At 38.0% G+C, this 26,094-nt stretch overlaps 1 protein-coding gene across 4 annotated transcripts in view; it reads left to right on the forward strand.

Moving 5' to 3' along the window:
• Positions 1–26,094, forward strand: part of tbc1d1 (TBC1 (tre-2/USP6, BUB2, cdc16) domain family, member 1) — a 52,039-nt gene that overhangs the window by 20,431 nt on the left and 5,514 nt on the right. For 3 of the 4 annotated variants that reach the window (XM_028461519.1, XM_028461667.1, XM_028461738.1), the window contains 19 exons: positions 2,893–3,480; positions 5,118–5,207; positions 5,287–5,391; positions 5,781–5,913; positions 6,245–6,336; positions 8,013–8,126; positions 8,241–8,366; positions 9,200–9,348; positions 9,576–9,839; positions 10,179–10,295; positions 10,628–10,741; positions 10,886–11,016; positions 15,321–15,497; positions 18,272–18,433; positions 20,485–20,643; positions 22,109–22,209; positions 22,345–22,488; positions 23,979–24,138; positions 25,439–25,608. In XM_028461519.1, coding sequence (XP_028317320.1) covers positions 2,893–3,480; positions 5,118–5,207; positions 5,287–5,391; positions 5,781–5,913; positions 6,245–6,336; positions 8,013–8,126; positions 8,241–8,366; positions 9,200–9,348; positions 9,576–9,839; positions 10,179–10,295; positions 10,628–10,741; positions 10,886–11,016; positions 15,321–15,497; positions 18,272–18,433; positions 20,485–20,643; positions 22,109–22,209; positions 22,345–22,488; positions 23,979–24,138; positions 25,439–25,608 — 3,096 coding nt within the window. The remainder of the gene's footprint in view (positions 1–2,892; positions 3,481–5,117; positions 5,208–5,286; positions 5,392–5,780; positions 5,914–6,244; positions 6,337–8,012; positions 8,127–8,240; positions 8,367–9,199; positions 9,349–9,575; positions 9,840–10,178; positions 10,296–10,627; positions 10,742–10,885; positions 11,017–15,320; positions 15,498–18,271; positions 18,434–20,484; positions 20,644–22,108; positions 22,210–22,344; positions 22,489–23,978; positions 24,139–25,438; positions 25,609–26,094) is intronic. The other variant, XM_028461601.1, reaches the window with a different exon arrangement.

A 26,094-nucleotide genomic window follows, 5' to 3' on the forward strand; every position in this document is an offset into this window, starting at 1 on the left:
AACATAAAGAGGAAATCGCCGACCCTATCTTTAAGTCACACACAAGCAGCAGATTTACATCTTGATTTGACTACCCCGTTACCTGCTTCTCCAGACCTGATATCAAACCAGTGATGACATTGAACGCCTACATGTAAACTATTGATGTATACTTGTGATATTCATATACATTGTGTTACCAAAATCACTAGCTCAATTCTGACAGAGGATAATGATAATGACCCATGTAATTTCTGTTCTCCCTTGTTTAGATCTTAGGTTGTAACCGAGCTAACACTGTACTTGTGGGTATGAAGCTTGTGGGTATGGAGCACATGATCATCAGAGCGATTGTACATTATCTGTTCTATGATCATATTGCACATTAGTGTGTTTGTCTTTTCCAAACACTCATTTGCAATTGATCAAGTTGTCTGTCCTTACTTGGACACGTTGGCAAAGAGGTAGTTTGCTTAAGGCAACTCTGCATCTGAATAGAGTCATGGAAAATTGTCAAACCTTAATAGTTTTATATGACAAAAAAGTGAACTCTGCAAAGAAACATGAGTCAGCAGAGTTTAGAGAGAGAGAAAGAGGCCAGAGATGAAGGATGGTCAGGAAAAGGATGAGAGGTTTCAAATAAATGGAAAAATGTGTACAAAGGTTGCTTTGAGGCGGAAGGTCTGGATTCAGTTTCCTTTCAGTTAAAGAAGGAAACCTTTTAACCAAACACCATAACGTAGGTGAGTTTCGTGTGAGGTGTGACGTTTATTGGACGTCGATTCCTGGGAAGAAATCCTAAACAGAGTGTGGCTGAAGCTAGTAGTCACAGTGAATTAAACACAACCTGGAGTCACCTAACTATGCCTTCTCTTATTAATAATACAGGTCATTAATTTTGGTCTGGCTTTGGGAAGCAGGCCACAATAACCAACTAACCCAGCTTGACCAAAAAAATTACACTTTTGATGTTTATTGCAAAGTTGTAGTCTGGAGCTACTACATTTCTAAGTGAAATAATAAATGAAGGTGGTGGCAGGTAGTGATGCTACTACTGAGGACATCATTATTTTATTTGTTGGCTTTTAGCTAAAAGCTAACTTTGTTGAAAAGCTATTGAAGGTACATTTTCTTTTTTCTTCTAATCAGTTGGTAAATATACAGTATTTAAAAACCTCATGCTTTGACACTATTGTCATTTTATTTTCAAATGAAAAGTTTTTAGTTTTTTGTTTTTTTTTTGCCTAGGCAAATGCCTCTTGCTTATTAGAAATGGATCAATGATACACTTCAGGGTCACTGGCCTAGCATTTACTTCAATATACAGTAAATACTAAATACAGTACAGCATGATCACAGCATCAAATTTAAGAGGAAAAACTAGTAATAAATAGTTTAAAATGTGATCTAGTTAGACAATTTTAGATGTTGTGTGTTTTGTCTTTGAAATAAGGTGAGAATGTAAGGAAGTATCAGTAATTTGTCTGCCACAAGCACACAAACAAACATGTCTAAGTGTACATTTATGACACTATTGATGTATTGAAAGGGAAGATTTTATGACGTATGCTTTACATTTTCTTTTAGTTTTATTCCAGGGCAAGCCAAAGGGGCTTTTGATTAGTGGTGTGCCAAAATATCAATACTATGATATATCTCCATATTTCGTCTTGTCGTACGTTATCGATACACTGGCGCCAAATATTGGTTTATTTTTATTTTTTTATTCCAACATACAAGACATGACGAAAACTATATATATACACAGAGATAATGCAGTGCATACACAGTCCAATGAGACAATAGGTGAGGAGTGGATATAGTGTGTGTGTGTGTGTGTGTGTGTGTGTGTGTGTGTGTGTGTGTGTGTGTGTGTGTGTGTGTGTGTGTGTGTGTGTGTGTGTGTGTGTGTGTGTGTGTGTGTGTGTGTGTGTGTGTGTGTGTGTGTGTGTGTGTGTGTGTTTGTTTGTTTAGAAGAGCCACTGTGCAGTATACACGTTGTTAGTTGTCATTCATGTGAAATTGATTGACAATGTTTTGTAATTCCTGTGAAATGGATTCAGTGCAGTCAATAAAGTCTAAATTTCCTCAGTGACACAGATATCGTAATTAGGGGTGTGTATGGCCTGGCATTCGTATCCGATCGATTCAAAGGATACGATGCGATATATCCCGATAATAAAGTGTAAGGCGATTATTGCAAATTAAATTATATATGACTTAAGAAACAACTAATCTGTAAATGTGTACACCTTCATGAGAACTTTATGTATGAAATATATTTTATTTGGCATATTTTACACTCAAAACATTGGCTTTAACATGCCATACAATCTGCCGTTTGCTTTTAAACCAACTTTGGCTTTAGTGCAACTTAACTGAGATCTATGCCTAGAACAACATATAAATGCAGAAAGTTAGTACGTTCGTTTTAGATTTTTCAATAAAAACACAAGCTGGTCAACATGCCCAGGTACAGTTACAATGTCTCCTGAAGTGGAAAAGACTTTCCTGGTTAAATAAAATTAAATAAATAAATATATAATAAAAATAAATATATATATAAAATAAAATAAAAAATTGATATGGATGCATTTTGAATCGATCCGAGAATCGCGCAACGTAATATCGCAATATATCGCCAAATTAATTTTTTTCAACACCCCTACTCGTAATGTATTGTGGATGAAATTTCTTGCAATATACCAATTATCACAGAATTGCTGTATCGTAATATTGTTATCGTGGGACAAATATTGTGACAGTATCGTATTGCAAGGTACTTGGTAATGCCCAATCCTACTTTTGAACAGTTTTGAGTATTTGAGTGTTAGGTCAGTTCACTGACTTAATACATGATCAATTAAAACTACTTTCAGTAGGTGTTATCAGCTTTTCTCATTCTCTCCTCAGGTTCCTGAAATCATCAGTACGTTGAGGCAGGCTGGTAAAAACTCTGCCCGTAATGATGACAACGGCTCTGTGCCCAACAAGCCTTCCTCTGACCCTGGAGGTGACGGTTCCTCTGAGACGGGAACATCTCTCTCTGCAACCACAGCCTCTACAACACATGCTGTCTCTCCTTCAGCTTTTGCCAAAAAATTTGAGGTACTTTTCTGTGGCCTTGTGAGTGTGGCTCACAAAAAGGCCCCCCCAGCCTTAATTGATGAGTGCATCGAGAAGTTCAGCCAGCTTCATGGTTCAGGGACCTGTTCCGGTAAAGGAGATAATGGTGGTGGATTGGTGGGTGGGTTGAAGAGGGTACTGAGCTTTCAGTCCAACGGACTTGGAAATGGTGATGTTGGCAGTGGTGCTCCAGGGAGCCCCATTACTGTGAAGAGCCCAGTTTTTTTTAAGAAAGACCCCAGCTTCCCTTCCCTGCACGCTTTGGATGAAAACGGTCTCTCACCGGAGATTTCTAACTCTGGCATGGATCCAGCCAGTGGATCTGCTCACGTTCAGCCCACCAGCCAACAGGAGAACAGGACCATGCTATTTATGGTAATGTTGTAAGGCAGCAACACAAACCCACATAAAAAATAAATAATAAAAATAGGCTGGAATTCCCCATATCAGTATTAAAAAAGAAAATTAGGATTTTCATTTCCTTACTTCATAACTGTAGAATAAAAGGGATCGCCTAGAAATAGAGAAAACATGAACTGCACCATGTTTGTGTTTTTTAATAGATACCCATGCTCACACAGACACAGAACCTCATGTAAATAGAAGCAACTCAAGTTTCAAGCCTTTGCACAGAAAGGAAGACTTTGAAGATTTACACTAAAAAGCACAAAATCTACCCAAACAGTTACATGATAGTTCATATAATCAGTCATACAGATGTTAGCTAGCCACCGATGCACTAGTGCCTTTGTTGTTAGTGGGATTGTTTTGATTTCAGCTTCTGACTGAAATAGAAATTCTTTTGGTTTGCTTGTGTAACTGTCCGATGTGTTCTTTTTTCTCCTAGTGCAGCATATTTTGTATGTAGATAATAGATATTAGTTATATTCAGCCTGACATTTGTTTAGCCATTTTATTACTATTCAGTATTCTATAACAATGCTCAGCTCTTGTTTTTATTAAATCATATTGTAAAAGTAAAACTATTCAGTGGTTCATAATGGTTATGTTGGATTAAATGACCAATGTCTGTCTGGTTTTCTAAAAGGATTTGGTTATTATGTGCTAGAGGACCCTCTCCACAACAGACTGATTATTAGTTTTCGGCTTTTCAAAAAAAACAAAAACAAAAAAAAACATTCAGCCCCCTGAAAGTGTGACTTTTTAAAGGTCTCAACATGTTCTGTTTTTGTAGCCCAAGCTTGGTATAGGGAGGCCGTGCTTTAATGACTAACTCAGCACAGACCAATGCTGACTGCGTCTCAAAATCAACCTGGTCGCACTCCCAAGCTCTCAGTACTGGGAAAGTCCCTGTTCGTACTAAGGACAGGAAATACTTGTCACTGGCACAGGAACCACTGGGACTTGTTTGGTGTCAATTTGAGCTATCAGCAGAGAAAGATGCGTTTATGAGGCTGAATGATCTCATCATTGTCATCATGAGTTCTTTATTTCCGAGCTTCCGTTTTCTGCATGTTCAGTATTGTCTCGTGAAAGAGTCAATTACAGAGACCAGAGTGGCTTACTGAGCTTCAACATAGTGTTCAATTTCAACTAGAATAATTATTTAGTCTTTGATCATCTAGATCTGTTCAAAAGAAAAAAAAATTAAAAAAATTTTTTTTTAAATTAAATTGAGGCTTTCGCCTTTAATTGGCCATGTAATGTTATTACATTAATGGACTTTGTCCTGTGCATTTAACCCATCCCTGAGGAGCAGTGGGCAGCCATTTTGCGGCGCCTGGGGAGCAGTTCGGGGTTAAGGGAATTGCTCAACATCCCACAGTGATGGCCCAGGTGAGGCTTGAACCGGCAATTACAAGCCCAGCGTGCTTAACCACTAGGCCATGTGAAATGAGTAAAAAAAAAATGTAAATGATTTGAAGACAAAGAAAACCCCAAACACCTTAAAACAAGAAAAATAAAATGCTTTGCTGATGGAAAACTTTACGGAAATGAAAGAAAAATTTTGTGTTTTTTTTTAAACTGAATACATGCTCCTTGTGTCAAAGGTTGGCAGGTCTCAGATCTACTTGGTGAGTCCAGACACTAAAAAAGTTGCCATCGAGAAGAGTTTCAAAGAAATCTCCTTCTGCTCACAGGTACGGAGCCTCTGCTTAAAGCCGCCTGTCTTGTGTATGAGTGTGAACAGTTTTTGACCTGTAAACCATTACGTTCCAGGGAATTCGTCATGTGGATCACTTTGGCTTCATTTGCAGGGAGACAGTGGAAGGAGGAAGCTGTCACTTTGTGTGCTATGTTTTCCAATGCACTGATGAATCACTGGTGAGAGGGTCTCACTGGCTGTTGTGGACTGTTTAACACACACACACACTTAAAATCATTAAAACAGGATCAATGTGGACTGCTTTCTGCTACTGTTAATGCACTTTCCAATGGGAGCAGCAGAAAGAGACTCCCTGTTTCTTAGCTACAAAATAATGCATCTGTAATTCTGTATATCATTTTGTCACTCCAGTCTCTCTCCTTGAACTGTGATGCCCTTGTTTTGCAACATTTTTTACTAAGATCACTCCATCTCTACAGATCTATCTAATTTTTTTTCATCATATTTTTTTTTTTTTTTTTTGCCGTTGTGGTAAATGCGCTGCCAGAAAAGATGTCATGATGTGTGGCTAGTTGGCATAAAAAGTTTCTCCATTGTGCTGTTGCAGGTGGATGAAATCATGCTGACCCTGAAGCAGGCGTTCTATGTTGCAGCCCAGCAGCAAAGTGCAAAAACCCAGAACCAGCAGTGCGACGGTTGCCCCATGCAGCAGCTCCACAGACTGTGTGAGCGCATAGAAGGTTGGACGCTTTCCTGGAACTTCCTGACAAAACGAATAAAGAGAATTGTAAAACTTAGACTCGTTAAAGATTGACACTAAATGCTGGGAGGAGCTTTGTGTCAATGAGTAGTATGATGCATGATTAAAAGTTTTTCATGACAAAATGAAATGTGTTTATGCATTTTGGTATAATTAGATGTCAATATGTAAACTACAAATTAAATATTTCCTCTCATAGATTGTAGGAAATATTCATATTAGACTTTGCATGTTTATTTTACAATATGATTACTCCATGTGTTAATCTAAGGGTTTTTTTCTGCTTTTACTCCTTTTTGTAATGTTTTCAGGTTTGCACCCTTCCAAAGCGAAGCTGGAGCTTCAGAGGCATTCGGCCACGCTAGACAATCACGAGCAAGCTTCAGTGTTTGAGAGCATGATGGTACAGTGAATACCACTGGATCTTTTATTCACCATGAACACTTTACTTGGAACTGTCACACTTTAAGGATTGTCTTTGAAATGATCTGTTCCTCTCCTGACATCTGCTGGTTATGAAGTGTAACTGCAACAGTGGTATCAGACTCAATATGTTCAAACATTTCCTTTTAATGATTAGTGGTTTCACTGCAAACTGAACTTTTAGTCTGTCATCCTGGGTTATCGACTCAATAGCTGCTATTAGAACTTTAATTTGTGTAGTTAGTGTATTGGCATGAGCTGATCAACCCTAGACACATAGAAGTACAATGCATTATATTGCACTGGTCTATTAATCTCGGAAAATGGTGAGAGAGCTTATTCCAGGGTTTTTAAATTTTGGGGTTGCTTGAAATGTCTAGTAATAGAAAATAAATGGAAATAAATTACTGATTAAAATGAGATATATATCAGGGTTGGGGCAAATTCTAATTGTAATCATGTAATTGATAATTTTACAGTTATAACGTAATTATATTTGTAATTGTAGTTTTAAAAATCTGTTGTAGTCATAATTGTAATCAAATTGTACGGTAATTAAGTTTAGATATTATAATTCGCTTTGTAATTGTAATTACCATGAAAATTCTATAAAAATTGTCATTTATAATTTAATGCAAAACTGTGGAACCATGTTACAGTTCTATGTACAGTTCTACAACTATATTGTTAATTTTTTAAAAGTTTCATATCAAACTTTCTTACATTTTACCATTTAAAAAATGTAATCAAAGGGTATACTTATTGATTAGGAATCTTAACAAGGTAACCAATAGATAGGAAAGAAATTAGATGATAGATATTTGTTTTTAGGGTATTTTACAGCTGATTTAGGAGCCATTATCATAAGAGATGCTAACACAAAAGGAAGGTTAAGTTTTATGCGGTTATTTATTTCAGTCTCAGTAATTGTGATTCATTGTAATTGAACTTTAGTAATTGAGAACGTAATTGTAATTGGCTTTCTGAGGATGAAAAACTATTTTAATTGGGAAAAAAATGCTGGTCACTGTAATCGTAATTAAATTGTAATTGATAATTGAAAACGTAATTGTAACTGAAAAATGTAATTCACCCTGAATACATATATATGTACATTTTAAAAAAAAAATTTTTTTTTTAATCTATTTTGCAAAATTCAAAAAACAATACATATCACCAAAATACATGTATAGTGCAGGAAGAGGCAGACAGCTCAAAGAGCTTAAATTATTATTTTCACAAATTAAAACAATGCCCACAATTTCAAACATCTGTATTATATACTTTCTCAAATATAAATGTAGTTCAAAACAAATATGTAATCTGAACTGGTGCATATTGTCCCTTTGTGCACTAATCCTGGCTACTCTGTATTATTATACACACAGCATAATAAACAGGATCAGAAAACACATTTTTAGAGGAAAAAAGTCTCTGTGGTCACCATAAATTTGTGATATAAAAATGAGGTCATGACCAAAAAAAAGGTTGCGAATCTCTGGTTTATTTTGTCTGAGGCCTTTTTAACAGCATTTTTTTTATATGAATCATTAAAGTTATATTACAACTTGTAATAAATCGAAATATTAATCATCTGTATTTATCATTTTTATGTCTTTATTCATTTTGACTAAAAACTGTTTGTTTTCTGTCCAGAGATCACGTCCAAAGAGTGATCAGGAGGAAAATGTGTTGGTGATGGCTTCTTTGAGGACTCTGTATGAGGAGAAACAGAGGTGCCATCAGCACACACTGCCTGGAGAGAACAAGGTACGCACACACACTCATTCACACTTATCCCTTCCTACACTGAAGTGGATGAGACACACACACACACACACTCTGTCATTTCTGTCTGTATTCATGTATCCTGTATGTCTGTAGCTGTGTGAGAGTGCAGTCCTGGTTCTGCCAGAGGCCCAGCAGCAAAGCAGCAGTCGACAGAGACTCGAGCAGTTCAAGAGCCGAGCCAAGCGATCACTCACCGAGTCTCTGGAGGGCATTTGGAAGGTAATGCCAATATTTACTTCCCTTTGACAGAATGATAGGTTTGTACCAGCAAACGTTTACATAACGATTAGCAACGTTTTACATCTGCTGTAATCAAAAACCGATACTTGACTTTGCTATAGAACAACAAAGACCTATTAGGGACTTAAGGTTAGAACAGTTACCTTATTTTATGTTAAATAATAAATTGTACTTTTCAAAAGAGCAAAAGACATTTATCTATATTATCTATGGCATATGTGTCAAACTCAAGGCCCACAAGAGAAAGAAAAAATAACATAAAAAACGTAAATCATTGTGTAAATGAAACTCAAAATTACTCGCAGGGTCTCGCAGTGCTTATATAGCATTATGGAAGTCATTTTTAATGTTACTTTTTTATTTTTACTGTTAGAAAAACAAAAAATTCTTACAATATCCTTTAATATTCATGAAATTTTTAAATAACATTTATCCTAACTGAATAGAAATTGGAAACAAAATCAAGGAAATATAAAGTGAAGACCCTGTTGGGACTGATATCGATCACTTATTGCTTGGATATTGTCGCTTTCTTACATATTTTGTGTTTTATGTATACGTAGCCAGAAGTGCAAACTAGGGCACAATATTGTTGAAATTACACGTTTTCCCGCATAAAATCTGTGGCACACGAGATCAAATTGCTCCAGTTTAACACCCCTCATCTATAGCATGAGTAAGAATTTTCTCTTTGGTAGTTTTTTAGTTTTGTTTCTTTATCTTTATTTTGACCCTTTATTTGGTTGAATGGGTGTTGTTTTTTTTGTGGGAGCTACATGTGATAATATGTGTGTGTGGCGTGTTGTTTGCAGGGAAGCACCAAAGCACGAGCACAGAGAGAGAACAGTGAGGGAAGTGAGAGCAGTTCTTCCATTTGTACTGTCAACATCAGCCAGGAGCAGTCGTTTCTAGATGACCCTTTACCTGACTCCTCTCACCTACGACCCAACAGTCCTCTAAAGTAAACACACACACACACACATACACACACCAACAAGGATTCCCTTTTATGGTCAGTGATTTTTACATAGTTTATTTTGATTAAACATCTAGTTGGTCTTGTTTTAGGGTTTGTGGCTGGTCTGGTATTTAAATACGTCTTGGTCAGTGCTATTACTAACTGGTATTTTGTTCCACTTCATGTATTTCTTCTCATGCTCCTACCCCTGTCACATGTCACATTTTCAGATATCACAACTCGACCGGAGACCTAAAGCGCCTCGACCCCTCTCTGCCCCCGTCACCCTCCTCCTCCTTTTTACTTGGTGACACAAAATCTCAGGGCTTCCGTAGACGAGCCAGCTCCTACAGTCACCCCCCCACCCCCACCTCAGCGCTAGAGTACTCCCCAGTGCATGTTTCAATTCACCAACTGCAGGAGCCTTCTGCAGCCAACAAACCCAAGCTTGTACGACACTACTCGGTCAGCACGGACACTCCACTCCAGAGCAAGTGAGGATCGTGTGTGTTTGATTTGGTATTAGAAACCAGATAAGAACATATTTTGAATGCTGCTTTGTTTTGATCATTAGACAATAGACATATAGCTCAGTATTCATAAGGCTGAACCGGTACCAACAGGGCTTGGAATTTTTTTTAAAATGTTTTCTTCAATATGTAATTAGATGTGATTATTTGCTTGTTTTTTTTCCAAAAAACACACACTGATGCACGGTTTTGTCCAGCATTGACTACTTCAAGATAGTTTTCACTTTCCTATTTTTCTTCATTAATTTATCTCCTTCCACACTTTTTTTCCTCTATTCTGTCCTCACGTGCGCTTATTCTCAGACATGTTCCCAACAACTCCACTCTTCCCCCTGCTCCTCCCTGTCTTCCCTCCCACTCATTTCTGGTCCCACATCACTCCTCCTCATCCTCACCAGGAGCTCGGCTCACTAAAAGAAGGTGAGAGTCTGGTTGTGAGTTCATCATTTCCTGGTTTTATGTATTTATATTTTAATCCTTCCATTTTCTTTTTAAACTACTCCAATATTTTAGTAGTTCCCATTCAGATAGAAAAAAGCTTTGTCACTTCCTACTGAACAATTAAAGAAAAGAAAAAAAACTGATTTTGAAACTGTAATGAGCTGAAGTTATGCATTTTAGTAAAAAGTAAAAGCTAGTAACACAAAAAAATAACCCAGCATTGTTTCAAACCGCTGCCTGTCTGTCTGAATGGGATCCATGTTTCTTTTTTCCATCTGTCTTCTGATTCATTTTTGTCACTTCTTTCTTAGTTCTCTTGGCGACCTGCGTGCTCGCCTCCACTCTTCATCCTCTGTCCCTAACTTTCTGAAATTTCAATTTTTGGCTCCTGTCCATGAGAATGATTGTCCAGAGTCAAAGAGCAGGTACACACACCTACGGCAAGAACGTAGCACTGCTCCTTTTCACTGTAATGGAAAAGGATCTGTTTCTCATTTTTGGGTCTTCATCATGTCAACTTTATTATTGAATATCAACATCTGTGTGTGTGTGTGTGTGTGTGTTCTCAGTGACGTAGCTGCTCTTTCGTCACCAAGTGCAGCCTATGGGGTCGACAGTCCCTCGTGCAGCCATCGACACTCATGGAGGCAGCAGATATTCCTCCGTGTTGCAACACCACAAAAAAGCTCAGACACCATTGGTAAGAGCAGGACAAACTCATCCATTTCATCCAACAATGTTACTTTGAGTTATAGACTCAATAGAGCATTAGGTAATAAGGCATAAGCAAGGTCAATAGACTAGAGCAGGAATGGGCCAACTCTATCGCAGTGGGGGCCACAAAAATGTGACTGTATCTGATCCGAGGGCCACAATATCAATATTTATGTCAGCATTAGAATAATAATTGATCTGAGCATTAATACATGGGGGGGGAAAGTTGTTTTTTTGTCTTTATTTTGTCATTATGGAGTCATTATGTGTGTTTTTGTTATATTTTGTGTATTTTTCTGTCATTTTCTGCATTTATGTGGTCGATTTGTGTGTTTTTGGGGTCACTTCCTGTATTTTTGTTGTTCCTGTAGTTTTCTGTCATTTTGTGTAATTTTGTTGACAGTTTGTGTGTCTTTGGAGCTATTCTCTAATGTGTTGTCACGATACAATACGATATATCCTGATATTAAAGTATAAGGCGTTTATTACGATTTTTTAAAAAATTACTTAAGAAACAACTAATCTGTAAATGTGTACACCTTCATGAGAACATTATGTGTACATTTTATTGGCATATTTTACACTCAAAACATTGGCTTTAACATGCCATGTGCCAACAACTTAAAATAAAAAAATAACACAATCTGCCTGTGGCTTTTAAACCAACTTTGACTTTAGTGCAACTTAACTGAGATATTTGCCTAGAACAACAAATAAATGCAGAAAGTTAATACTTTCTTTTTAGATTTTTTGAAAAAACACGAGCTGGTCAACATGTTGATTTTTTTTTTTTTTTTTAAATATTTTATATTTTTTAATTTTTTTTAATTAAAAAGAAAATCGATATGGATGCATTTTGAATCGATCCGAGAATCGCGCAATATAATATCGCGATATATCGCCGAATCGTTTTTTTTTTTTCAACACACCTACTGATTAGCCATGGACTATTTGTGAATATGTATATTGTTTGTTTGATTGTATATGGGTAATTGTTTGTTGTATTTAAAAAGACAAAATCGGTAGTGAATAAAGTGGTAGGATTAAATAAGTTTACACTTCTTCCTACTCTTTTTTTCATACATGTAAATCAAGAGATTAAAGTGTTTGTGGATCAAATCAATGGTATATTTTTGCTGTTGTAATTCATCTTTTTTTTTTAACTATTGTTCTGTTATTATTTAACATGTTTGATATAAAGACATCAATCAATCAATAGCTGCTAAAAATATTGAATACATTTTCATTCTAAAACAGAGCTACACATTTAGGTTTAATTTAGGGCTGTTCACCCCCTAATCACATTCTTTTATACAACACTGGTCAAAACTAAGAAGAGATTTTTAGTTTAGTTTATTTCAAGTACTAATTATGAACACTAGAGGGCGGCATAGAGTTTCATTTGTCAGCACTGTGGCATCAAAAAGTTCCTGGCTATAAAACTGCATCTGAGCAGTCTTTACTGTGTGGGGTTTTGATGTTCACCTTGTACTTGTGTTAGTTAGATTAAATAAAAATAGTTTTTCCTGTAGGGGTGAGGGAGGCTTTCTGACTTTATTCTGAGATCCTTGAAACCGACTGGCAACCTGTTCAGGGTGTGCTCTGCCTCGAAAAGGTTTCAACACCTAATGTCAACCTTTGGGATGAAGTGGGTATAAAAGCAGTGCAGTGACAAATGTGTCCACTCTATTGTTTAATCATTGTGTTGTTGTAAACTATATGATCAGTGATATAAAAATAGACAAGTTTGTCACATTTTCTTATTATAATGATAAGATTACATCAGCAGGCCAGTCAGTAGACAGAGCAGCCAAGCCTGTGCTTGTATATCTCCTAGAGCCTATGTTTCACTAATTATACCATCAGCATGTGACAGCATATGTGTTGACAGTTTGTTTGTTGGGTTGGTCACAATGTAATGCTTTGAAGTTGCTTGTGGGAAATGCGTATAATGTATGTAATGCATGTTTGAATTCTCATAAAGAACAAGTCTGTGCTGTTATATTTTATTACGCCTGAGATTTTATGAATTGTTGACAAGTGCAAGTGTGACTTTCTTAGAAAGACTTGAAGATAAACATTTTGCCCATGATCGTTAGCCTAAAAAAACAAATAAACCTTTTCTTCTGTATTAGGTTTGACTGAATAGTTTCACCGATATAATAATACAAAACATCTGAAGGCAGTGTTGGTTGAAGCAAGAATTGGCAGATTTATGTGTTGTTACAGACATTAGAAAACTTTTGTTATAGTCCACTCTTATGTTAGGACTTGAGTATGTAGCTTGACTACCAAGGACTTGAGTATTTCAGTTACAATTTTTTTTTTTTTTAACTTAAGTTTGTGTGTGTAAACATCTATACAGACCTTCTAAAAATACAGCCAAAGGTCATGCTTTAAAAGACAAAATCCATATGAATCTATATTTCTACTGATCCTTTTTGTTTGGGCATACAAGCAAAGTAATAATCACAGCAGATATTTTTGGAGAAATCCCATTTTCTGTGTGCTCATCCATATTATACATTAAATGTGACTTCTATTAGTTTAGAGTATGAACTGAAGGCAACTCTGATGCAACCTACCTACGTGCACAAAAGAGGTCCTGATGTAATACTTGTACACACTGGATAAATGTCACCTGGACATTTAGACAGCAGTCACATTTCAAAATAAATAAAACACTTATGAAAACACTAAGTTTAATAAGTCAGAAAACGGCCATCGAGTGCAGAAAGGAACAAGCTTTGAAGAGGCCACTGTGATGAGCTTAGTGCGGGCAGAGCTGGGTGTGTGCACAGGCATGAGGTCATGGGTGTGTCCACAATGTTTGAACTGTTTACTGCGTGTGTGTGTGTGTGCGTCTTTTGCGGGGTACCAGTTTCTCAAGGTCATGTTGACAGTCCACACACAGACAGCGCCAGAGCAGAACGCGCGCGCGCGTCTGTGTGCGTGCATGCGTGCGTGTGTGCGTGTGTGTGTGTGTGTGCATACTGCAACCTGGTTCTGGACAAGTTGTTTGCTCAGGGAGTGGAACCTGCCACTTCGTGGAAGAGAATGTGCATGTTTGTGTCCACAAATGCATAAGTGTACTGTTAAACGTTTATGTTGATGTTTTTGTTTATCTTGGACACATTACATTCTTATAAAAAAAGTGTGTAAATCTACAGTATGTGTGTAATGTATGTTTGTTGTATGCTTGTGTGTGCGACTTCAGTGCATTTTTTTTTTATTGCATTGAAAAACTTTAGTAGTCTATGTTTGTCTATTTCTATTAGGTACATGACTTTTAATTAAAGTTTGCTGTGTGTGTACGTGTCTGTGGGTCTGGTTTGTCTTCACTTCTCTTAGAATTAAAGAGCCAAATGTTTGCTTTGTGACTGTTTGCTTTGCTGGTTTGAGCATGTCTCAGAAAAACGCAGACACAAAGACCTACAGTACATAAATGTTAACCTCATCTGGTACAAAGAGCACAATTGTTGTGTGTGTGTGTGTGTGTGCGTGCGTGCGTGTGTTTGGGGTGAGGAGTCAATTGCATTAGATGGTTTGCAAAGCTTATCTTACATTTTCATAGTTTTGGACCAGATAATCATCAAATTGACATAACTGCTGCAGGTGTGCACGTGTGCGTACATGATCGTATGCCTCATTTCCAACAATTCTTATGTTAGTCTAAATTTCTAAGGAAGTGCATGGTATTCCACTTGTCAGTATGATTTGCATGGAAACAACAGTGTATTTTGTGGTACTTTTGGGTGGAGACGCATTTCATTTGAGTAGGTCACATTTAGCTTTGTTTTTTTGTTTTTTTACATTTTTGATCCATGAAATTGAGTAAGAAAGAAGATGAGGTCAGGCAGCCTGTTGTCAGCCAAACGTTTTGCCTTATTCTGTTGCAGCTTTAATGAAGAAAATCTGTTCATTCTTTACACAAATTACACTTTACATTGTAGCAGCGTGCACAACTAACTATTGTGAACAAGTTTTGAATATCCTTTATACACAATTTAAGTGTGAAAATGAAACAAAGCAGAACATTAACTGGCTGTATTGTGTTGTATACATAGATTGCTACTTGAATATAACAAAGTGAAGGAATGTTTTTCTTATTCTGCCACTTTGTTTAAAACAATTTGTCTTTTGCGAAGCTACACTTGCATAGACTGGATATTACTAACCCACTGCATGAAAAAAAAAAATCCATTGTGTTTCTCAATGCTTGTTACCATCAAGGAAAGCTCATTAGCCCTACTGTGAGGTCATCCGTGATTAAACTCATCTGTTTTCCAGATCGAGGGGATCCCTGCCTGGAGGTGGCAGGTGGAGCAAGTGGTGACTCTTCAATGAGAGCGGTGCCCGAGGAGCGTGTGAGGAGGAGCAAAGAGGAGCTCAGGGAGCTTTGGCAGAAGGCTATTCTGCAGCAGATCCTACTGCAGAGGATGGAGAGGGAGAACCAGAAACTACAAGGTGAGCTGCTGCAGAGAGGCACTCAACAAGTCCAAGTCTGTGTTCGAAATGACATATAACTTACTACTCGTACTCAGTCTGACGTCAAAATGAGTATGTAGTGCATTCACATTAAATAGTATGGAAAGATTAAGTACGCGAGAAATACCCGGATGTATACTATATTGGGACATTTTTGAAGTATGCACGGTGGGCACACTAATCATACTCAACCGCCCCATGATGCATTGTGAGCGGAACGTAAAATCGTTAACTGGAAGTTTTGTCAGTAGCACAATGGTGGGTCTCCAAAAATCTCTAAAATGCATGAAATATGTTTCTGCGAGTTTTATGGATCAAATGTCCAGATGTTGATATTCTACTTGGTCACTTTATTGCATAAAATGTTTTCAGAATTTTCAAAGGTGGCGAATTTAGCCTCAGTGTGCTTCAGGTTTTTGTTGTTGTAGGTTCCAAATGCATCTTGGGAAACTTGGAAGTAAACTTCAGTGGGAACGGTCATCATCCTAATCATCCTAACCATACTTATAGTATAGAGTAGACAGTATATACTCATTGAGTTCCTAGTGCATAGTTCGGAGTATGCCATTTCGAACACAGCCAAAGTCTTTTCTGACAGTGACGTCTGAACCTGTTGTTTTATTCAAAGCTGTATGTACGAGGCCCCTCAAATAAGTCCTCAGAACAATGCAGGGTTCACACACATATGCAAGTGGGCTGCACCCACACACACACAAGCACTATTCCAGTTAATTTAAAGAAGTGTGGTTCCCACCCTTTTTTCCATTATGTCCTTTCAACCCTTTTGTACCCCCTGTTTTTTGTTATATAAAGCTTAGATTTTGGACTTTGCATTCATTTATTGATAATGATGTGGATAAAAACATCCATATTTTAAATAAATGCTGTCTTAGATTGACTCTAATGATGCTAATTGATACGTTTTCCTGTGCTCACATACCCCTAGAGCAGGGGTGGCAAACTCCAGTCCTCGAGGACCGGATTCCTAAGACTTTTAAATGTATCCCTGCTCCAACACACATGTTTGAAACCAATGTGTTGTCATCAAGCTCTGCAGAAGCATGATAACGAGCCATTCATTTGATTCAGTTGAATACCATGCCCTAGAGGTACACATAACCCCTGACTGGGAATCACTAACTTAGAGATCCAATGAGTTGAATAAATCATTGAGTCCTGCATTTCTTTAAGTAAATACAGAAACAAATTGGTGAACAAACATGTTGGAGGTCGCCCCTGTGAGACCTGTCATTCCTGACCCACTTGGCTTGTACAGATGCACACCTGGCTGTGCGTCAGACCGTAAGCTGGCTGCACTGAATGCATGTGATTACTTAACACTCAAGCGAACAGTTAATCCATCACATACAGACCAGGGTTTTCATCAATGTAGGTCAAGTTTGCAGTTACAAAATCATGCACTCTCGCTCAGTTCACACAAAAGCATGCTACACACACACACGCAGGAGAAAAAGAATTCCAGTGAGGTGTGGTCCTGTTTGGGCAAAAGGGGCGTTACTAGGGTTTTTTTTTACCCCTATTGTGAAAGCTTTATCTTTCTCTTGTTGTTGTTTTTCATTGTTTTGTTTTTTGTCTGGGTGGAGAATAACTCCCTGCTCTATTTATTCAGTTTAACCCTTCTTCTGCAGCCTGCTTTATAGGTCAAATATGAAAGTGTGTGCACATGCATTGCTTCATCTGAGTGTATGTTTGTGTCAGCTCAAGGGTGGGGTATTCATGTATCTTATCAAAGGTGGAATGTTCCGGTCCCAGAGGAGAAGAAAAACAGGTGGGGAAATGATTTTAGGAGAGGTCTGAATGTGCCCTGATGGAAAAGACTCTGTTCAGTCAAAGAGGAAAACATGGGACAGCTGGAGTGGCCACAAACTTATCAACATCATCTATTCTTTTTCTGCGTGTGTCAGCTGTCTGTCAGCATTATCTCACTTTATTAACCTGGCTTCGCCCTTCAGGTTGCAGCAGCTGTTATTCATTGCCATTGTTTGCATCATCACATGGTGATGGTGGTATTTTCCATGAAGTTCTTTTGAAAATCTTGCAAAATGAGTGCATTCTGTAAATTTTAAACGCATTACTTTTCTTGAAAAACAGAAATACTCATTCTGACTATTTCTTTGTGTGAATGCCAGTGGGATCAGGAAGTGGTCCACTGTTTCCATCCCGTCCTCTTATGATATCACCCTAAAACTGGCCTACTTCCAGCTGGTCCCAGGGCGTACACCACAGATGAGCGGAAAGGGTGGTGGACGCAAAACCTAATAGTGAGAATGCATTTTTCAGTGTGCTGCGGAACTTTCTAAAGGTATTCTTTAGAAGAGTCATAGATAAAAGGACAAATGTATAATGCCATGTTGTTGTGCCATGATCAGAAGGTGCAATACATGCAAAAAATGGACAACCTTTTGGTTTTTCCTCTCTCTGTGGTTTCGCTTCTGTCCAACTGCTTTCAGACAGCATTAATTGTGTCATCTGACCTCAGCAGTGAGCATTATGAGGGGCCAAACCACTGTGGGTGATGTTTGGACATGACTGTGGGCAATTAAAAAAAAAAGTAAGAGTACAAAAAAAAAGAAAGAAGCTCAGCCCAAGATGGTTTAAGAGAACATTAACAGTTGGTTTTAAGTGGTTTCTTGAAATACTGCCCAGCCAAAGTGCTGGCACCACAAACCCTTCAACAGTTACATACTGCACTTGTGGCAACCCTCACATATATTTCCTCATTCTATTTCTAGCCTCAGAGAGCAATCTGCAGAACAAGCGTCTGAAGCTGGACTATGAGGAAATCACTCCTTGTCTAAAGGAGATCACTCTGGTGTGGGAGAAAATGCTGGCAACTCCCGGGAAAGCAAAGGTCAAATTCGACCCTGAGACTATACATGCTGCAGTTACACAAGGTACTTATCAGGCATGGATTTGTGGTAAAACGGCAGTGACTTGTCAATATTGATTTAGGTTTACTGTGGATGTTTTCAGAAATGGACAAATAAGAATTTCATGGTAGGAGGGGGTTCCATATCAAAAGCATTGACTCTTTCTCAAATCATAAGTACACAAATTCCACACAGTGTTTTAATTCCAGGATTCGTAGTCATAGTAAACTCTGTGTTCATTTTAACATTTCATTTAATCTAAACATTTTGTTCATATTCTTATATCAGTTTGTTTTGCGCAGAAGAAGGGAAGGTTATCCTCAAAGTCATCCGCTTAAGAAAAAACAGATTACATATCCAGACACGTGCTAACCAACGCACTGACGTATCCCAAGAACATGTCTCAGAATGTGCTGACGTCGACTCCAAAGGCAGATAAACATGGACATGAGGTCAAAAAGGATGTTTACATCATTGTTTTCTCAGAACACTCCTTTTGTCCTTAAAGAGCAAGTTTCCAACATTGTCAAATATACTGATGCTGATTAAAAGATAAACAGGCAGACAAAGGTTTGATGATAATAAATTGTTTTACATAACTCTTAAAGTAAAGTAAAATTTATTTATATAGCGCTTTTCACAGACTAGGGTCACAAAGTGCTTCACATTTTACAGTTTAAAACAATATCAAATATAGAGTACATATGCCAGTACAGTACAGTGTCGGTAGAATGCAAGGAGTAAAAGGGTACATACAAAGTCTACATTGGGCAGATACAAAAAGTGTGGCTAGAAAGCCTCCCTAAAAAAGTACATCTTTAGTTGATTTTTAAAAACATACGCAGTGTGTGTGGAAGTTCATTCCAAAGGCGAGGAGCTACCGCTTTAAACGATCGATCTCCTCGAGTTTTAAAGCGAGTGCAGGGGACCATCAGCAGGTTCTGAGAAGAGGACCTCAAGATCCTATTGGAGACATAGGGCTGGATCAGGCCTTTAATGTATCCAGGCGCCTGACCATGGACAGCCCTGAACGTCATTACCAGAATTTTAAAATTAATCCTGTATATGACAGGGAGCCAATGTAGAGATTTTAAAATAGGAGTAAAGGAATCCTCCACTGTTTTTACAAATATGGCCTAAAATCTTTGAAATGTCCTTTTTAGAAGATCTATGCCTAACAAAACACATTATTTTGTACCATATTCGTTTTATGAAACTGGGACTTCTTTACCCTGTGCGCCGCCATGTTGAAATAACGTCATTGGTGACGTGATTAGCCCCTTTTAGTCTATTGAGATTTATAGGAGTTTAAGCATTCAGGATCATTTATTAGCTTTCTCAGCCAAAATGACAACTTGTGCTGCTTTGGATTGCTCTAAGAATCAGTAAAACTTAAAAGAAATGATGTAAACCTCTTTTGTTTACTGAGAGATGATAAATTAAAACGAGAGAAGACGAGCTCCGCGTGCATCCTACTGCTCAATGCAGCAGTAGGATGATTCTAATGAGCAGCAGTGAATCTTGGTTGCCTTTATTTACATTACATTATTTATGTTGGTTGAAAAAGCTGCTAAATGATCCTGAATGCTTAAACTCCTATAGAACTCAATGGACTAAAAGGGGCTAATCACATCACCAATGACATCATTTCAACATGGCGACGCACAGGGTAAAGTAGTCCCAGTTTTAAAAGTTGTAAATATTGTTTTGTTAGGCATAGATCTTTGAATAAGGACATTTCAAAGGTTTTAGGCCACATTTGTAAAAACAGTGGAGGATCCCTTTAAGAGGACGATGGTAACTACTATATATATGTTGTTAGAAAACACAGTGTTTTAACATGTTTGGAGTAAGTGAGAAGTTAAGAACTTGCTACTATTAATCAAAATGTACATGAATAAACAGGTGAACATATTATTTGTTTTACATTTGCCAATTACCAATTATTAGTAACTGAAAAAAAAAGTTTAGAACTACAGTGAACTCTTGCTCTTCGGTCACTTTGCATGTCTGGAGGACTCATCGTATTTGCTCTGTTTTACTATGGATCTGTTCACCTCTGTCCTCCCTGACAGGCGTCCCGAGGCAGCATCGTGGTGAGATCTGGAAGTTCCTCTCTGAACAGTTTGTGCTCAGACAGACCGTCCCTTCACGACCTCCGTCCAACCACACGCCTTACAAGGAGCTGCTCAAACAACTCACCTCGCAGCAACATGCCATCCTCATAGACCTGGGTACCACACACACACACGCACACAATGACACAGTTTATGAATCTGCAAACATGCAGTGAGTTGTTGGCACGAATGATTAAAAACTTTTGAGTAATGAGGATTTCTAAGTTGGGAACAACTTTATGTCTTTATTTCACAACATATGGCTGTGGGCTTTGGAAAACCCATCATTATGTTGAATGTTTAGATTTTTTTTAGCTTTTTATTTAGGTTTCTCATGAAAGTTCCCCAACCAGGTCTACAATGTAAAAATATTATGGGTGGAACAATACGCTAAGTCCGTGAGACGATAGATGATAATGGGCTCGCGATAACGATACTAAACCATATTTGTGGAAAGGAAAATGCAAAAAGGACCATAAAATTTGCAGTTGGAAAATTTACCATGCTTTTATTTGACTTTAACTCATTACATACTTACGGTCATGACATAAAAAAATAACAATTTGGTGTACGATCTGGTGTGTAATAGTAACTCGTTTGGCTTTTTTTAATCCGACCAATTGCCTGATTTATTCCAATTGGCTTTTTTTTTGTGAGTCACTGTGCACAAAAGATATTTGAACGGACATTCACTTTGTTTTTCAATTGTGTTGTACAGGTTATAGGTCACAGTAAAGGTGGAAAAAGTAGTGAAATTATTTATGTTGGTGTCATTTTTTTACATCACAAAAACCTGGCATTTGAACAGGGGTGTGTAGACTTTTTATATCCACTGTATGTATGATAAACAACAGACAGGTTTTGTTTTCACATGGACAAAAAAGGGGGGGGTGAATGGGTTAATAAATCTTACATGTAGCAGCAGAAACATGTATGTAATCCCATGTTCCCCTCATGCCAGGGAGGGAGCCATTGTGCTCCTGACTGTATTGACCCCCACGGCACATTTTTACCTGCACACTTGCACGGTTTTCGTCTTCTTGGTAACCGCTCATTACACTTCAAGAGAACATACGCACACACACACACACACACCTGTTAATTACCTTGTCTGACGACGTTAAGAATGTCCTTCCACCCTTTTTTTGCTCCTTATCTTGTCATTTTCCTGAAATGTACAAATCCAGTACTCTGCTTCATGTTAAGCTGCTGAAGCGAAGCATGTTTTCGTTGCACAACATTCATGCGTAACATCTCGCGAACACGTGAGGCGATGTTCAGCAGCACATGTGCCGTACACACCTGGGATGGAAATTAGCTTTTTTATCCACCTGCCACCTTATCAAGTTTAAAACCCACCTCTCAACTTCTTTTTCAGACATTCTTTCAAAATGCAGCACGTGATTATTAAAGATTAAACATGATGATACTTAAAAACCTTAAAACAGTTTGTCTTATGAGTTTGATTTCAGGCGCTACTACACTCTACTGTACACTGCACATTTGATGACATTTATAATCATCATATGTGTGTTATTTCACTGCTGACGTGTTGTGTTTCTGCTCTTAACTTCTGATTAAGGTCGCACTTTTCCCACTCATCCATATTTCCAAGCTCAACTGGGGGCCGGACAACTATCCCTCTATAATATACTGAAGGCTTACTCACTGCTTGACCCTGAGGTACCTCTTATTCCACTCTCTCCAACTCTGTTAGTGGATTATTTTAACTTTCTGTTAAGCCCAGTGTGTGTGCGTGTGTGTGTTTAATCCTCTTTAGTGTCTTGCACACATTAGTTGTTATTGTTGCTGTTTCAGGTGGGCTACTGCCAGGGCCTGTCCTTTATTGCTGGAGTGCTGCTTCTGCACATGGGGGAGGAGGACGCCTTTAACATGCTTAAGTTTCTCATGTATGACGTCGGGCTACGCAAACAATACAGGCCTGACATGATTATCCTTCAGGTAATTTACACACAGACCCACATACAAAGCTTTTCTGCTCTAGGTGTTTTTTGATTAAGTTCAAGAATAATGTTTGAACTAGACTTTTTAAGTCTTAATTTAGTCATTAGTTTGTTTAATTCTAGATATTCAGAATTTTAGTTGACACACTCTCAAGAGGATTTGGTAAGCTGTATTTCAGTTGGAATGGGTTTAGAAATAGGAACACCACCATGTACAAAATAAGCAGAAATAATGAACACATGATGGTGGTGCCATTTGAAATATTGCAAAAAAACAGTTTAAGTAAGAGTTTAAACATTTATAAACAAGGACATTCATCTCATCTCTCTGTGGAAATAATAAGGATACACTGGCAGTCACCCCAGTGGTATCTGTCATTGTGTCCTTGGGCAAGGCACTTCACCCACATTGTCTAGTATGAATGTAGTGTGTGAGTGAGTGTTGGTGGTGGTCAGAGGGTCCGATGGCGCACCTTGGGAGCCTCGCTTCAGTCAGTCTGCCCCAGGGCAGCTGTGGCTACAATAGTAGCTTACCACCGTTAAGTGTGGAGTGAAAGAAAAATGCCTTAATTTTGTAAAGCGACTTTGAGTGTCTTTGATAAAGCACTATATAAAGTTGATGAATTATTATTATTACAATGAAGCATGTATCAGCATGTATAATGTCAACCATTTCATGCATTCATAAGCATTTTAACACAAACACCTAGAACTGACTCCATGTTTAAAATGTTTTCACGTGAAAGTATTGATAGTTTTCTTTGCATTCAACAAATAAATGAAAACCCCATCCATCAGATCAATAATGCAATGTTCCTGTGGCTCAATAACAAGTTGTTTGAAGCTCTCATTGGATTAGTTTTGTGGAAGTAATTGTTATCATAGCTTTTGTCCAAATACATTTATTCCTATTTAGTCTTAGTTTTGCTTTTGTTGGGTATAAGTCAGTGCTAATGGAAATCATTCAAAAACATCACGATTGTTTTGTCTTATTCACTGTAAAATTGATGTTGATGCGATTCATCTAAGCTTTAAAGTGTGATGGTATACAATGACAATTCAGGCCATTTTGTTTTTGGTTAGATGGGTTTTTTTTATTATGGATTAAGTGAAATCAGGTTCATGTTAAAACTATAAAATGCATAAGTAATATAGCATTAAAAATATAGCCTGCTATGTCTCCACATAGCATGTGTAGCTCAGCCATTGAGGCTTCTTTAACGTTCATAGGGGAGTGGTGGTCTAGTGGTTAAGGAAGCAGGCTTGTAATTGGAGGTCACCGGTTTGAATCTCACCCGGGTCACAACTGTGGGATGTTGAGCAAGTCCCTTAACCCCTAACTGTGCCCACTCCTCCTCAGGGATGGGTCAAATGCAGAGAACACATTTCTATGTTTTACACATATATGACAATAAATAAAGGCGAAAACCCCCTGATTTGTTCATGAAACAGCATTCAAACCTTCTGTCTGTGATGTGTTGCCTTCAGATTCAGATGTACCAGTTGTCTCGGCTGCTGCACGACTACCACAGAGACCTTTACAGCCACCTGGAGCGGCAGGAGATTGGACCCAGCCTTTATGCCACACCCTGGTTTCTCACCGCCTTCGCTTCGCACTTCCCTCTAGGCTTCGTGGCCAGAGTTTTTGGTAAGCTGTAAGAGCTTTTGCTGGGAAGGTCTCTAGCTGTCTGGGCATCAACAGACCACCAGCTGAACCATAACACTCCCTACTACAGTTTAGCTTGTTTTATTGTTGAATCGTCTTTTTTTTTTTAAATAGCCAAAGGAAATCAAATTTTCTGGTGTTTATCTCTGATAGATGAGATTTAGAATGACCTAACGTGCCATCTCCAGACATTTAAATTGAACTACTTGAGAAACCAGGCATCTGCAATAATAAAAACCTGAAAATGGATTACATTTCTAGATGTGAGTAAGATCAGGTACTCCTTTTCTGGAGATTCGTGCTTAACATTGGCATACAAAAAAGTCTCTATTTTAAAAATCTAGTCTCAATAAATGACCAGGACTCATGGGTAATTATTTATCTTTTCTGTTATGAAGTGTGCTCTGCAAATATGAAGAATATTAGTGTTTTCAATCTAATTTAAATGAATTTCCTGACTGGCTGTAAAAGTAAAACGTATACCAAGTAATTGTTGCTGTTTTGCCTTAAATAATTGAAACAAAGATTTTGATGTATTGTAAATAATAATAATAATAATTTAAGTTGGATCTGTATCCATATTTTTAGTGATAAATCAAATCTGTGTTATTTTTAAAGTCAGACTGAGCACAGGCTTCTTGTCTTTTTTTTTAGTCGACCTTTTGGCTTTTGTGTGTCACACCCAAAGTGTGTGTCCTTGTTTTCTCTCCCTCATTCCTTCCACGCTGCCGTTTTTCTGCCTAATTTCCTACATGGTGCTCGGTCAGTGAACCAGACTCACTGGCTCCTGGTGTTCATCTAAGCATATCTGTGTTTGTGTGTGTGTGCGTGTGTGTGTATATGTCACCCTTAGAGGGCATTGTGTTTGCATTGTTAAGCCTTTGATATTGTGCGTGGGACTCCACGCCTCTGCTCTCATTCCTCCTTCTTGTGTATGACCTCATGTAATCCGGCCCAACCCTCACCACACCCTGATGTGTTCAAAGCACACACACACACAAACAAAACACACACCTACTCATCCTCTCCAGGTTTGTGCTGGCCTGTATGTTTGTTTGCTTTAAACGGTCTGTCTTGACGTCAAGTCTTCCTGCCCAATGAAAAGAATTTGTCACCAATAAAAACAACAAGCTTTTCTTTCTGCACCTGTCGTTAAATTTTTTTGGCCTTGTTATTTCTCAGAAACTCATCAGAGATTTTTTTTCCCGCTTTCTCCTTTTGTTTTGTACATCTTTGTTTTCATCTCCTTCTTTAACTTTTAATTTCTGGTGTCCTCCCTCAGATATGTTGTTCCTTCAAGGGTCGGAGGTCATCTTCAAGGTAGCCTTAAGCCTTCTGGGCAGCCATAAACCTTTGATCCTACAACATGAAAGCCTGGAGTCCATAGTTGACTTCATTAAGACGACACTGCCCAACCTGGGCTTGGTGCAGATGGAGAAAACAATCAACCAGGTGAGTTAGTTAGTGGGACTAGTGCCTGCCCAACCACTTCATTTCACACCAGCCCAACATTAACATTATTAGAAAATTATTGAAACGGAAAGGAATGATGGGCCAATTCTGCCTAGGTTTAGTAATTGAGTAAAGCCTTCATTCATTAAACGGATTAGAAACTTAGACACAGGAAGAACATACAATCTTTACACCAAAAAGTCCTCATGTTCCACTCTTGTGAATCGAACCCAGCTACTATAAGGTCTTCTTCCCTTGAGGCAGAAGTTCCAAGAAAAATAAATTGGATAAAAATGTTAAAAATCACTCAATCTAATCAGAATGAATTTTTTTTGTCCAATTACTTTTTTAGGGGGTGCAGGTTAGTGTCAAAGGGCATTATGTTTGATCAGCTTGACTTCAGGCTTGATGGATCCCCCCGATGGCATAAAATACTAACCAACATTTATTAATAGAAATAATTTAATTTGAAAGATATTTCAGGAA

This window comes from Gouania willdenowi, chromosome 1 (assembly GCF_900634775.1).
Source record: "Gouania willdenowi chromosome 1, fGouWil2.1, whole genome shotgun sequence".
Classification (NCBI taxonomy): Eukaryota; Metazoa; Chordata; class Actinopteri; order Blenniiformes; family Gobiesocidae; genus Gouania; species Gouania willdenowi.